The 14,664-nt window shown below is 41.0% G+C and overlaps 1 protein-coding gene across 1 annotated transcript; it reads left to right on the forward strand.

The window, feature by feature from the left end:
• The first annotated feature begins 421 nt into the window (after positions 1–421).
• LOC137265830 (solute carrier family 23 member 1-like) lies at positions 422–13,110 on the forward strand. Its single transcript, XM_067801295.1, has 12 exons — positions 422–435; positions 2,061–2,289; positions 3,361–3,518; positions 4,817–4,914; positions 5,100–5,194; positions 5,385–5,566; positions 6,665–6,785; positions 7,931–8,087; positions 8,737–8,990; positions 11,347–11,620; positions 12,047–12,142; positions 12,914–13,110. The coding sequence occupies exons 1-12, from the start codon at positions 422–424 to the stop codon at positions 13,108–13,110; spliced, it is 1,875 nt and encodes a 624-aa protein (XP_067657396.1).
• The last annotated feature ends 1,554 nt before the right edge of the window (positions 13,111–14,664 follow it).

Raw genomic sequence — 14,664 nt, forward strand, 5'->3', positions numbered from 1 at the left:
ACAGATCTCCTGGAATGCTGACTGACTTGGTTGGCACATGTCATCATATACCAAATTCGCAGATCGGTGCTCATGCTGTCGATCATTTGATTTTCTTGTCCAGGATCTATTGTTTCACAAACCGTTTCCATATAGCAGGAGTGCAACATTGAAAAGAAAGAGGACCTGCGCATGCGCAAAATGAAATATATTCTGAAATATTGGAAAATGTTCACTATGCATTAGTCAATAAATGTGCAAATTTTGATGCTTTCAGCATCAAATGCACAATTTATCTCTTAAGCTGCTCCAATCATTGTAAGAGAACGTGTGAGAATATCTGCCGGATGCTGATGCACAATTGTTTGGAACGGACTATAGCGTTACCTACACCGTACATAAATTTCCATGTCATTTGCAGGCGAGAGTGGACCTAGGACACATGGAGCAACAAAGGTAATATTAGTTACACTTACCTCAAAAAGAAAAAAAAGATTTTTTTAAAAAATATAATGAGCTAAACGATACGAAGTTGGCGACCAGAGTCTGTAGTAGAATCATTTGAGCACGAGTCTTCATACATACATGATGACATAAATTTCGTGTTGAGGTTGTGAATAGGCATTTCCTAACCAATGATATGTTTTATACAATGACAATGTTTTGTCACTTAAAGAACTACAGCATTGATAAGGTATGTGCGCTTCTAATATAAGGCGAATTTGCATTTTGGACTATTATTAAAATTATTTGTTTGTAAAATCATGTTTTTAATACGGCGACCGTGTTTTGTGCTATTTGGGATTGGTGTTAGGTGTCATGAGTTTCAGTGTTTGTCTGGGATGGGTATGGGTGTTTTGTATTGTTTGGGATAATTATTAGGAGAGACGAATTTGATTTGGATAGGCATATGTGTTTTGTGCTGTTTGGGATCGGTACGAGGTGAGATGGGTTTGACTTGGGTAGGTATGGGTGTTTTGTGCTGTTTTGGATCGATTGGTACTAGGTGAGACGAGTTTGGTTTGGACAGGCATATGTGTTTTGTACTGTTTGGGATCGGTGCGAGGTGAGATGGGTTTGACTTGGGTAGGTATGGGTGTTTTGTGCTGTTTGGGATTGGTACTAGGTGAGACGAGTTTGGTTTGGACAGGCATATGTGTTTTGTGCTGTTTGGGATCGGTACGAGGTACGAGGTGAGATGGGTTTGACTTGGGTAGGTATGGGTGTTTTGTGCTGTTTGGGATCGGTACGAGGTACGAGGTGAGATGGGTTTGACTTGGGTAGGTATGGGTGTTTTGTACTGTTTGGGATCGGTACGAGGTACGAGGTGAGATGGGTTTGACTTGGGTAGGTATGGGTGTTTTGTACTGTTTGGGATCGGTACGAGGTGAGATGGGTTTGACTTGGGTAGGTATGGGTGTTTTGTGCTGTTTTGGATCGATTGGTACTAGGTGAGACGAGTTTGGTTTGGACAGGCATATGTGTTTTGTACTGTTTGGGATCGGTGCGAGGTGAGATGGGTTTGACTTGGGTAGGTATGGGTGTTTTGTGCTGTTTGGGATTGGTACGAGGTACGAGGTGAGATGGGTTTGACTTGGGTAGGTATGGGTGTTTTGTGCTGTTTGGGATCGGTACGAGGTACGAGGTGAGATGGGTTTGACTTGGGTAGGTATGGGTGTTTTGTACTGTTTGGGATCGGTACGAGGTACGAGGTGAGATGGGTTTGACTTGGGTAGGTATGGGTGTTTTGTACTGTTTGGGATCGGTACGAGGTACGAGGTGAGATGGGTTTGACTTGGGTAGGTATGGGTGTTTTGTGCTGTTTGGGATTGGTACGAGGTGAGATGGGTTTGACTTGGGTAGGTATGGGTGTTTTGTGGTAGTGGTAAGGGAAGGTAATAACTCTTTAATCCGGCGGGAAATGTGTTAGGTTACGGTAGTTATGGAATTTGAGTTGGTTTGGTACTGGCCAGGGATCGATTTGACAAATCTTTTGCATAAACTGAAACAAACAGGATTTCCACAAAAGTCAATATCTTTACATCGCGCATGATCACATTTTGCCTTTAAACTATGAACAGTGAAGTCCCGCTCCTGAAACGCCCAGGCAATGGCGACCACATTGCCAACAATGCCAACACCAACACCACCAACAACGACAACGACATCGCCGACACTGTCGGAGATCAAGCTGAACAAGACGCAGCTCAGGACACATCTGTCAGTATTGAGAATAAACAAACACGAAAACTTTTCTACAGAATTAGCGAATCACCTCCTCTTCATCTGATATCCATCTTTGCATTACAGGTAAGTATTCAGTCCAGATAAAATAATCTTATCAAGATTATAAAACCTGAAACCCAGCACATCTACATGAAGCTGTAACATCTCCACGTTGATAATAATTACGATGGCTGTTTGGAACCATCAATGCGACATCTGAAAAGATGGAGGACATCAAGCGGTCTTATTACGAAATGTATGAAACGCGCAATGCTCTTCACGGTCCCTCGAAGAATGCTTGTGGAGTTGACTCTACATACTATGGGGGCAGTTGGGTAGTCTAGTGGTTAAAGTGTTCGCTCGTCATCCGAAAGGTCATTGTTCGATTCCCACATGGGCACAATGTGTGAAGCCCATTTTATGGTGTCCCCTGCCGTGATTTTGCAGGAATATTGCTAAAAGCGTCGTAAAACCATATTCACTCTAAATAATATGTGTAATACTTATCAGTTGTTCTCTCATGCTGCTGTGCTCTTTGCCTTACCCCTAGTGTATGGCATACCGATCACATCATATTTATCTGATGTTGAGCTATTGTTTAATCACGTGTGTATAGTGTATAACATTATATCAATCACTGATCGTCTAACCATCATCCCTGTCATCCTTCGAGGAACCAGTGAACAACGCATTTATCATACCGAACACCTGAATGGTAATTGTGACTTGTTTGAAGCACAGTTACAAAACCTTTTGTACCCACCGCTAGATTTGTCAGACAAGAAAACTGATTCAGAGTCATCTTCCTCACATTGTTTTGCATTCGCAAAACATCGGTATTTTCGGTACATCATACGTGATTCGATGATATTCGAGATATAAATTTACTATCACGAAGTTCCAAATGAGTTCCGCATTCCCAGCGGAGTACGTAGAAAATGTTACTCGCTTGTAAGCGGGTTATACTGATAATAACAGAAGAGTGCTCAGCCAATCAGAAATCGATATTTATGTGTGAGGTTGGATATATTAATGTTGTTAATGTACATTAGATCATCTGCCTATACGTTGACGTCTTTACCACTTGTCATATCCATGTCATATCCATCATATTATCTAACGTTGTTTCCACGAGTTCTTTTTCGTTTTAACTAGCAATGTCTAATGTCCATCGCCGGGTCACTATCAACATCCTTGCTGGTATCAGAGCTGGTATGTGCTAAAGATGTTGAGCTCATCAAATCTCAAGTACTGTCTTCTACCATGTTCATGTCAGGTGTGACCACATTTCTAATGGTCACCATCGGTGTCAGGTGAGAAAAGAACAGAAGCATAATTATGCCTACCTGAGATTGCTTGATCTCAAGCTAGATCATTAAATTTTACTGCTAAAACGGATAGAATTGCCATTAAAACGCCCGCATGGTATCAGAGGTGAGCGGGCCTCTGTGAGTGAGTGAGTTTAGTTTGCTCTCAGCAATATTCCAACTATATGGAGGCGGTCTGAAAATAATGGACCAGACAATCCAGTGACCAACATCATGAGCATTGATCTTTGCAATTGGCAACCGATGACATGTGTCCACCAAGTCAGCGAGCCTGACCACCCGATCATGTTAGTCGCCTTTTATGACAAGCATGTGGGCCTCTGTAACTTTACAATACCGCCAAAGGGCATGACAACGGGCTATTATCACGCCAGTTGTTAGATGACGCCATAACCTCAGCTCTTGGTGGTAATATCACCTACGGTTCGTTTGAACTGGGTTCGGTATTGACGATATTTCTGACCCGCATTCGACACATGTATCTGTGCCATTATGCGCTTTCTAGCCCGTGCCGGTCTTAAATTACGGCATGCAGCAATGAAAACACCGACTGTAATTTTATCGTAGTTCAGCGCTGAAAAAATGGCGGCTGGCAATATCAGTAAAGGCCAAGATCGAATGTTGTCAATCTCAATAGTGACGCATCTGCTTTGTTCATAATGGACACTTTTTTCAACTGTGGACGTTTTTTGCAAATAATGGTTATAGTAACATTCTGACATATCTATACCGTTGACACCATTATTATCAGATTTTCACACATCTATCTATTTTTCGATAACCATTAGAGAAAACAGATGTGAGTACCAATTATTCACCTTCGTTTGGGAATGTCCTTATTAATATTGCATCTTACAACCCTTGAATTTGTACCTACGTGCCTCCCCGTGCACGTCGTTTTCCCATCGTCTACTTGCTCTCTCAGTAGTTAATTAATCATTTGTAACATTAAGAAATGCAGCAATGTTACGATGACAAGCTGTTATAACATCCATCCGATTTTATATGGCGTCTTCGACACAATAGAAACATCCACCATTGTTTATACAGAGTTGCTGTGGGAGTCATGTCAGTGGCCCTATTGTGGTTCTTAAATGGCAGACCTATGCTCTTGAATGTGTTCACTTGTTCCATGATGTCGGCCAACATTCAAGACCTGCGTCACTTTTCGCCATTTGCATATTACTGCGATACTGTTCAAAGTGACCTTTAACACAGATACACCCACCATTCTGTCTAATGTTTTCATGTTCATGTGACTGGTGTCGATATTTTTTATGCAGGCTGCCTGTATTCCAAGGCCCAACCAACATTTACATCATCCCTCTTCTGGCTCTGTCTGAGATGCAGGAATGGAAGTGTCCAACACAAGAACAGCTCGGTAATCACAACCGTAAATCATATTCATTGCACTATTCTGAAAGACCGATATTTGCGGATAGTCTTCAATGAAACAGACCGTAAACTGTTCAGGTAAACATGCAGAATTTAACTGCAAGCCTCTTTCTTGTGAACATTCACAACCATGTATACAATTGCTAGGCTTTGCTTTGGTTGTTCTTTCAGCTGAATACTACGGTAATTCCACCCAGAATGTGACCGTGGACACCCGAGGACAGTATCCCGTACCTCTGGAAATAATCCACGGCAAACTGGGGACTGTAAGTTTCCAGTACAGATCTACTTGATCATGTTCTTGGACTCAGAGCGGATTACAGGGGCAAAGGAATGTGTGTTTTTTTCATAACGTTTGTTGATCAATTGTCAGGTTAAATATTTTGCGGAGCTGCTGCTTAGTTTTCCAGAACTTGAGTACCTCCACCATTATTTCCATTTTGCTTGTCACTGTAGTTGATGGGCAGCTTAATGGTTGTGGGGTTCATCCACTTTCTGATTGGTGCAACCGGTCTGGTGGGCGTGTTACTCCGCTTCATTGGACCAGTAACAATCGTCCCGGCCATCACGTTGATTGGCCTGTATATCTACAAGACAGTCGTGAGGTTCTCGGAGACACAGTGGGGAGTATCCTTATTGTACGTATCGCTGAAACCGTATTATATACATTACATTATATCTAGGTATTTGTATCAGAGGCTTATTGCATTGGAGATTTTCTCAGTGAGAATTCTTGTTGGAATGCTCTTATCCCTTTCTTTCTTCGTTGCGTTGCGGTCACGGCTTCGAAACCGAGGTTCGATTTCCCTCATGATACAACGTGTACATGCTGTATAAATCCAGGAATCGCATTTTGTAAACCAAGACAAATTCAGTTGTATCTTTCCGTGATTCTGGCGCTCTTATGTTTTCCTTCCTTGCTGTTACCGTCCAACCAAACGTCAAGCTAAGGAATCGTGAAAATGGGTAAGAGTTTCAGTACGAATTACTTCGAAACCAATCAATGATAACGTTTCCAGTAAAATGGATTAGGATTTCTTTTGCGTGTCAGTTTCTTTCAGCTGAATTTCTCGGAAACTCCACGGGTGTGTTGTTGATATCATGTTGTTGATAACATGTTGTTGATGTCGTTTTTAATCAGCATTCTGACTGGTTCTTAGACTGTGTAGCGTCATAAACTGGCCAGTGGTAATCAAGGGCATGTTATTTATTAATACAGGGGCAAGGATAGGTTTACAATACGTGAGTCCCGGAAATAGAAAGACGCACTGTAAGCAGCTCCATTATTCAGTCAACCAAACTAACCATCAGGATGCTGGTTTTGAAAACGTGTTTTGTACTGGTTCTGTATACAACAAACCACAGGAAAAAAAACGGAAAAGTATGTAATCCTAGACAATTAACACCGCAAGCAGGGACTGCCACCGTCAACTCTCAAAATCACTGAAGAATGAACTCTGGTGACCAAGTGTCAATACATCGACTGGCTGTAGCCATATATATTATTCTTAAGATGAAGCACTTGTATGGTACTGCTTTTAGCTGTCTTTTTAAACTAACTGTTTCAAATTGCTATATTGCATGTCTGTCTGATGGGCATGGCACAAATGTGGCACAGCCAGGGTTCGAATCCTAGTCAGCTCAGTTATGTCCAGCCAGCCAGCCAAACAGTAAATGTTCAAGGCGGCGTTAAACCTGAGTCATTCACTCACTTACACGGTCTTTATGTTTAACAGTACAGCAGTTGTAGCCCTTATCTTATCCCTCTACCTCCGCGGTGTGCGCACACCCCTGATCGCTTGGGGAAGGAAACGGGGATTCTACATCAAATGGTTCCCGCTCCATCAAGTATTTGCAGTAAGTATTAAATGTCAAACATTAATGTTGTTTGAGCTTAAGGGACGAGTAGAACTAGTGCAAGACGTATGGCTCATTGTTAAAACCATTAGAAAGATCGAGACTGACAATACTAACGAATCTCTGATTAAGTAGTTGATCCCAACATTCTAAAGAGATCAACCTCTGCGAAGTTGTTGCTTCGCCCTAATGCTTTCACCATCGTAGAAATGGCTTGTGTACACGACTTGCCACAATGATGGATTTTCAAGGGAACTAAATTTTGAAATGTTTTGGTTTATTTGGTTACTATCAGATATCCTTTGGCGAACCTTGGTGACATTCTGTGGATGGTGCTTATACAAAAGTTTAAAAATGTTACAAAAGTCAGATTTTTTTCTGCGCATTAATAACAATGGAAACGCATCCATGACTAGCAGCAACAGAACAAACCATCACCGTGCACAATTTTTTAAACATATGTAATTGTGACCAACGATAGGGGAAACGGAAACGAATCAAAATTCGATACTTGCAACAACCAAGAGAATTTTGTGCGAGAGAAAAGACACAACAACCCGTACAGTGGTGAAGCAACTATTAACGAGTACAGTTATATTTTTCGCGAATATCTCAAATTTTATATGTTGACCGAAGCTAAAATATTGCCACAGTGGCTACATAACCTCATTCAACCTAAAAAACACAATACGTCACATGATTTCAATTGGTAATGGTGTAAATACGTCGAAAGTGGTCGATTTGTTGGCTTTTCCGATTCCGAGCCGACAGACGTGTCCAGAGAAGCTTCAGTTCTCAATAAAATGTGTCATGACCAAATGACATAAAGTTTATAATCCACGATCATTCGGCTTATCAGAGTCGACATCATAAACATCTACTACTTGGAAATATCAAAATATTATAACTTTTGGGACTCAAAGTCTTCTCGGGTCGACTGTCTATCGGGGGATTGTAGCTGACGACGGTCAACTTCCGGTTGAGCAAAGATAGTGTTTACCCCCTGTGAAAAACGTCTTCGATTTTAATATATTTATACATGGGGAGAAATGTTAACAGTAACGCCTCTACTGGGGTTGTTATTTATCGTTGTGATTTATTTGAGGTCTATAAACATCCAATTATCTACAATATATTCATTTTAGATTCTCTTTGCAATCCTGCTTGGCTGGTGTCTGTCCGCCATACTGACAGTAAGCGGCTCCCTCTCTGACGATCCTCTAAGCACTGACTACTACGCCCGAACGGACTCTCGCAATTACGTCATACGTCAGAGTCCATGGTTTTTCTTCCCGTATCCTGGTAAATATACAGCTGGAAATAAACAAGGGAAATGTCACTGAAATATGCCTTTGATAATTAGATGGATCGATAGACAGATACCATCCATTTCTCTATATGTGCTTAAAGAGCCTGAACACTAGCCTTTCTCTATATGTGCTTAGAGAGCATGAACACCAGCATTTCTCTATATGTGCTTAAAGAGCATGCACACCATTTCTCTATATATGTTTAAAGAGTCTGAACACCAGCATTTCTCTATATGTGCTTAAAGAGCATGAGCACCACCGTTTCTCTAAATGTGCTTAAAGAGCATGAACACCAGCATTTCTCTATATGTGCTTAAAGAGCATGAACACCAGCATTTCTCTATATGTGCTTAAAGAGCATGAACACCAGCAGTTATACACGATCATCTTTCAGAGATATTGTTATGGTGATGTACTCTCAAAGCATCCATTGTTTTCATATTCTCCCGTTTTGTCAGTTGCAAGTTGAAAATGAATTTTGCCTACATTTTCTTTAAAGTATAGATCCCAAAGTGATCCAGCACAGGGGTATTTGTAAGTCATTTTTGCTAACCATATTTGATTCATTAGCACATCCATCGTACTTGTAATACAGCTATAGGCTAACAATTTATACTTACTGAATCACCTGGATGTTTCAGGCCAGTTCGGGATGCCCAGTTTCAGTGCTTCTGCGAGCATCACATTCCTGTTGGCTACAGGCTTCTCGGTGCTTGACTCCATCGGAGACTACAGTGCATGCGCCCGAATGTGCTTCGTGCCTCCTCCGCCCACCCATGCAGTTAACCGGGGTATTGCTATAGAGGGCGCTATGAGCTTTGTAGCGGGTGCTGTCGGGATTGGCCACGCCACCGCTTCCTACGGGAATAACATCGGTGCCATAGGAATAACGCGGGTAGGTTTAATTCAAGGATAAACAGTAGTAACTGCCTCCGATTTGCATCAGAACCAATGTTTGAATGAAAAGACCAAAATTACCGTAAATCATCGCTGCTGTAAAGATAACCAAGAATGTTTATTTCATCAGGACAACTGTCTGTAGAAACATGTGACCAGTATTATGCAGTCAACCTGTTTTGGGACACCGTCTTTCCTAATCGTCTTCATACTGACTGTTGTAATCATATTTGGAAGTATAGCCCTTTCCGTAATAGAAACGCCTTCTTGAACACAAGTGATGTAAGTAAGTCATGAAACTAACTTTATTTTTTCTCGTTAGTTACGATGACAACTTTCAGGAAGTAGTGACAACTGATGGAATGTGCAACAGGTCACGTGAGCACGTTATTCCAGATCATAACCGGTTGTCATATTGAAAATAGGACTTAAGTCAACTGTTGATATAGTAAAGGTCTGAAGAGACCCTTTACAGTGATTTACACAACTGAAGACAAGTGGATATTACAGAGGTCGGTAGAGATCGGAATTCTAAATATACCCTCTCGTTTTCGAACCTGAGACCTGTATAAATGCTTATGGTGTTCCTTTAAACATAACCAACGAATGATATGTTCGTTAACCATTTCATGAGCTGGTTGCCAATACAAGTAATTACCTTGACGAAGACGGACAAATAACCATCAAATACACTGTGTGGATACTGTCTAATATGTTCTTCAACTGCGTGGAAGTGCTCAGATGTACGAATGTAATGTATAGTATTCCCAGAAATTATTGAGAATCATGTTGCGTCATGTAACTAATTACGTTTATTAACTTCTGGCGTTTTACTTACATAAACATGTTAAAACATCATCCTTTTACAGTCTCAGTCTTGTTTTAGTACTTTGTTAGACCTCCTCGCTCAGCAATGCATGCCTGAATACGCCTAGGCACACTACCCATCAAAGTTTGTAGGTAATCGTGTGACAGGGTATCCCAATATTGGACCACCTCGGCCTTCATATCTTCAATATTTCTCAGTCCCTTTTGGTTTATCCTGTCCTTCATGACTCCCCACACATTCTCAATTGGGTTTAGGTCTGGGCTGTAACTGGGCCAGTCTAAAACTTGAACATTTTCGCCCGACAACCACTGTTTTGTGTAGCGCGCAGTGTGTTTTGGGTCATTATCATGCTGGAAAATCCAATCATCTCCATACAATGTTTGTGCTGTCGGAAGAAGGTGACCATTTAGAATGTCAACGTATCTTTCTTTTGTCAAGTTTCCCGTGAAAACACACAATGGCGTCACTCCGCGAGCCGATATGCCACCCCACATGTGAAACTTCGGGCTATGTTTTGGTCGCTGGTAGATAGGTTTGACAGTATCTTTGGTCCAAATTTTCACACAATTAGGGAAAAGCCAAACAGAACTTTCATCCGAAAAGAAAACATTATCCCAATCTTGATTTTCATGAGCCCGACACCAGTTTAAACGTTTTTCCTTTTGTGCATCTTTCATCAACGGCGAGGGAATTCCACGTTTTTTCACCCAATTAAGTCTCTGTAATTCCTGCCTAACTGTTTCATTGTATACCTGAGGACTTCCTCTGCTAATCATTTCATTTCTGATGTTCTCAACACTTTTCAATTTGCCCCTACTCACAATCTGCCCAAGTCTTTGGCGATCCACAACACTGAATTTCCTAGGCCGACCTGCCCCTGCTTTGTGCTCTATCCCGGTTCCTGTTTGAATATTCTTCAAAGTTCTGTATACTGTAGACAGAGGTATACCATGTCTACAAGCTAACACTTTAGCATCAGCCTCACCCCTTTCAAAATTATCTAGAGTGAGCTTTCTTTTCTCTCTTGCTGTAAATTCTGCCATGTCAACAGAGGAAGCCGTCTGCTCAGACAAGGGAGATAACTCTTGACGTAATGAGCTGCCTTCTAAGCCTTCAAGAGTTGTCTCCCTTATTTAGTATGCTTAGTGCATAGTGAAAGCCCTTTTTCCAATCTTAGCATCATTAGATTTTCTCAATAATTTCTGGGAACACTGTATATGATGTACGTCAGATGTGTGGATCATTTTATATATAGTTCGGTGGGGTAACCTAGTGCTTAAAGCGTTCGTTTGTCACGCCCCCAAGACCCGTTCTTCGATTCCCCGTAAGTTTACAATATGTGATGCCCATTCTGGTAACCCCTAGCGTGATATTGGTGAAATATATATTCCTAAAAGTAGGGTAAACGTCACTCTCTACGGATCACGTTCTGCGTATGATGCTTGACTGAAAACTGAAAAAAAATTCAAGAAAAGAAATTGGAATCGAAACTCGAAAATATACCATTGACATATATAAATCGCAGGTTGCAAGCCGCCGTGTGTTCCAAGCAACCGGGGTGCTGTACATTCTAATGGGAGTCGTAGGTAAGATCGGGTCATTCTTCATCACTATCCCCTACTGTGTGATAGGAGGGGGGATGATCATAGGCGTGGGCATCTTTGTGGGCATAGTCCTCTCCAACCTCCAGTACGTCGACCTCAACTCGTCCAGAAACCTCGCCATCATTGGAGTCTCTCTTCTCTTGGGGCTCATGCTGCCTCACTGGGTTGAGAAAACCCCCGATGGAATCCAAACAGGTGAGAAAGAGTTGCATCCTTGGAACAGTCTTTCGTTTAGTATGTACCTGTTACATTAATCTTGAAAGAAATTCAAACGATGCACTCTGGAATACTCCTGATAAATGACGGCATCTTGTAATATTGTTTTGTCCTCGCTATGGACATCATCTTCTTTACTGAACAATAGCGACGTTTCGGTATAGATGCTTATAGCGATTTCAAACATAAAGACTTGTCATTCCTTTTGCTCACAACTTCTAAAAAGCCCCAGTTTCAAACAGTTCAATACAGTGCGGTGTTGGACATTTTGATCACCGTCCACGAGGCAAGAATTAGCCAGACTCTTAGCCACAGCTATAAAGATAGCTATATAACTGTGTTCTTTCGAACTGATATTGGAGGGTATTGCAATTACTTCAGCAGTTTTATGTACGTCATTTCCAGGAAATGAAGATGCAGACCGTATCATAGAAGTTTTGCTGTCTAACCCCTGTTTTGTCGGTGGGGTGATCGCATGCTTTTTGGACAACACAGTTCCAGGTGAGGGAAACGTTAATAAAATCAGAGCGGTATTCCCGCCAGACGGTATAGTCATGTTACGATTTTACGTTCATCACACTGACCTTTATATATGAATACAAAAGTAAGCAGTCAGTTCCGAATTGAGAATGAAAAACATGGAAGATCGGTGTGAATGTTTTACATTCATAGTTTCAGTTGCGTATATCACACAGGAGTTCTTGGATCATCCGACTATCATGCCTGTGTCCAAAAAAACATTCACAATGAATGAGAAACGTGTTATAGTCATCATTCTGATCTTCACCTTAGGGCTCCCTTGACGCAATATCCCATCGAGGTATTATAGAGGAATATTGCATGTCAGAAGTGAACGTGAAAATTTCATAAATCAACAATTTTCTGTGTTTGTTGTTTGGAGAAGAGTTCCAATTTCGTAATTTCCTGTTAGAAATTGGAAGAAAGTGTTGTATTATACAAATGCAAGGGATCACTTTGGTAATCGAGGGTTAAAATGTTAGAATTGGTCGTCAACAACCCATGCTTTTTGTTGGACACGACTGAACGAATCTAGTTGTTAAATTCGTTCATATCTTTTTACTTTTCCAGTCTTGATTGATCTCCGGGTTATGTACAGTCTTATTACTAGAATACAGGTGCAACGTGAAAATGCGCAAAGTATCCACAAGAACCACAAAGAAAATACCTAATTAAGAATTTCATGTTAGTATTCTTACTGATAGACAATGCCGTATACTGATTTATGCTAGCCATGACACATGTTTATAACAGGCACAACGGAAGAGCGTGGTCTCAATATCTGGCAACAAGAGTATGCTGAAGGTGACACTACTACTTCCGGCACGTGGGAAGAAGGACCGGAAGTGTACCAGCCGCCATTTGTGCCAGAATGTTTGAAGAGATCGATGATATCAAAATACATTCCCATCATCCCAAGCTACTACAAGGATCCATCGCACACCAAGTGATAGGAAAGGGATACAATGGGATAGAGTCCTGTCGATGCAGTTTGAAAGGTTTAGAATATGGAACTGTGTGGCTAGGTCCATATGGATCGATTATGGACAGAATCATACTCACGTTGATGTGCACAGCATAGGAGATATTTAATGAAGTGAGAAACAGAGGTGAGGCGTGATATTGAACCGGCACTATGGGAAGATGATAAACCCTCTCCTGACGATCTCTGGTTTCAGTAGACAGTAAATATTATATTTAGTGCGTAGCAAAACGAGGGGCTTGAAAGTTATTGTTATTTGCAAATATATCTAGACAAGATCACACAACTGACTGCTGCTTTATATATTATTTTTGCTTTTGAGTAAAATAAACGTACATGCTTCTTAATATGAATTAGCAGGCTTTTCTTGAAACTATGATTGAAATACAGAGTCAGTACAATAAGTACTTATGCTGATATGGGTCCACAGAAACCGGAATCAATGGGATTTTAGCTCTGTCTTTGTTTCGCTAAGTTTTTTCTGCCGATTCGCTGTCTGACCATTGTGATAAGTGTTCCTGCAACTAGACTCATTGACACCTTACATTTACTGATGTGTGTTAAAACGATTTGGGGAGACTGCCAAGGACAGGCGAGATGGAACACGTGCATTGAAGTGGAATATGCTTAATAAGTTAGAGCTCACGACAATCCGCCCGTAAAACTTCGGAATGAAAAACTTAATATCCATTAAATGAAATTATAACTTAAAGTCGGAACAGTTCTCAAACATTTGAATGTATTTATGGGAGACTGATAACTAGTATTTCTGTATAATGAAGAAAATAGCTGGTGCATTCACGTGATAACTGGAAGAATTGTACACGCCAAAGAGTAGTGTTCCTCTAGGTACATCCATACAGTCTCCCCCATTATTGGTATCTCTTGCTAATCAAAAGAGAAAGATTTGTTAATGCATTCGTGTGAAACGCTATCGGGGAAGATGAAAGAAGATGTCTGTGGGAATGTTCGTCAACAGAAAATGGAAAATAATACCGGTTTGGTTTTCCCGCAGTGGAATGTAGGTGTGTTCCCTAGGTTTCTGTCCCAATACACCTGCACTTCTCTAGGAAATGATGCAAGGGTGTGAGTAAAGCGATACGCCTGCTGTACATATTGTTCAAACAGTGCAAGAACACCAAACATTCCCCGTCCATACATCGCCCCCATGCCCTGAAGACATCCTTTAGGATGTGGACAGGACGAGTTGATGACATTTTAGTGTGTCTACTTCATGTTCCTCTGAAATCGTTTTTAAACACCCATGCCATATAGCTGCAGCTTCATTTAAATGGTTCGAATGTCATCGATAACAAAACTATTATACTGAACAATGTTTTATTAATTTATCAAGAATATTGTCATTGGTAAGAAGGTGAACATTTCTATTTCCTGTTACAGCAAGCAGTCCAGGAGTAACAAATATTCGCATTTTGCAACACCATAGGTAGCTGCTGAGTAGTTCAGGTGTATGGAAGCAATCAACCACCAAGCTGCATAAAGATGAGTAACACAAATAATC

The sequence above is a fragment of the Haliotis asinina genome, chromosome 15 (assembly GCF_037392515.1).
Source record: "Haliotis asinina isolate JCU_RB_2024 chromosome 15, JCU_Hal_asi_v2, whole genome shotgun sequence".
NCBI lineage: Eukaryota > Metazoa > Mollusca > Gastropoda > Lepetellida > Haliotidae > Haliotis > Haliotis asinina.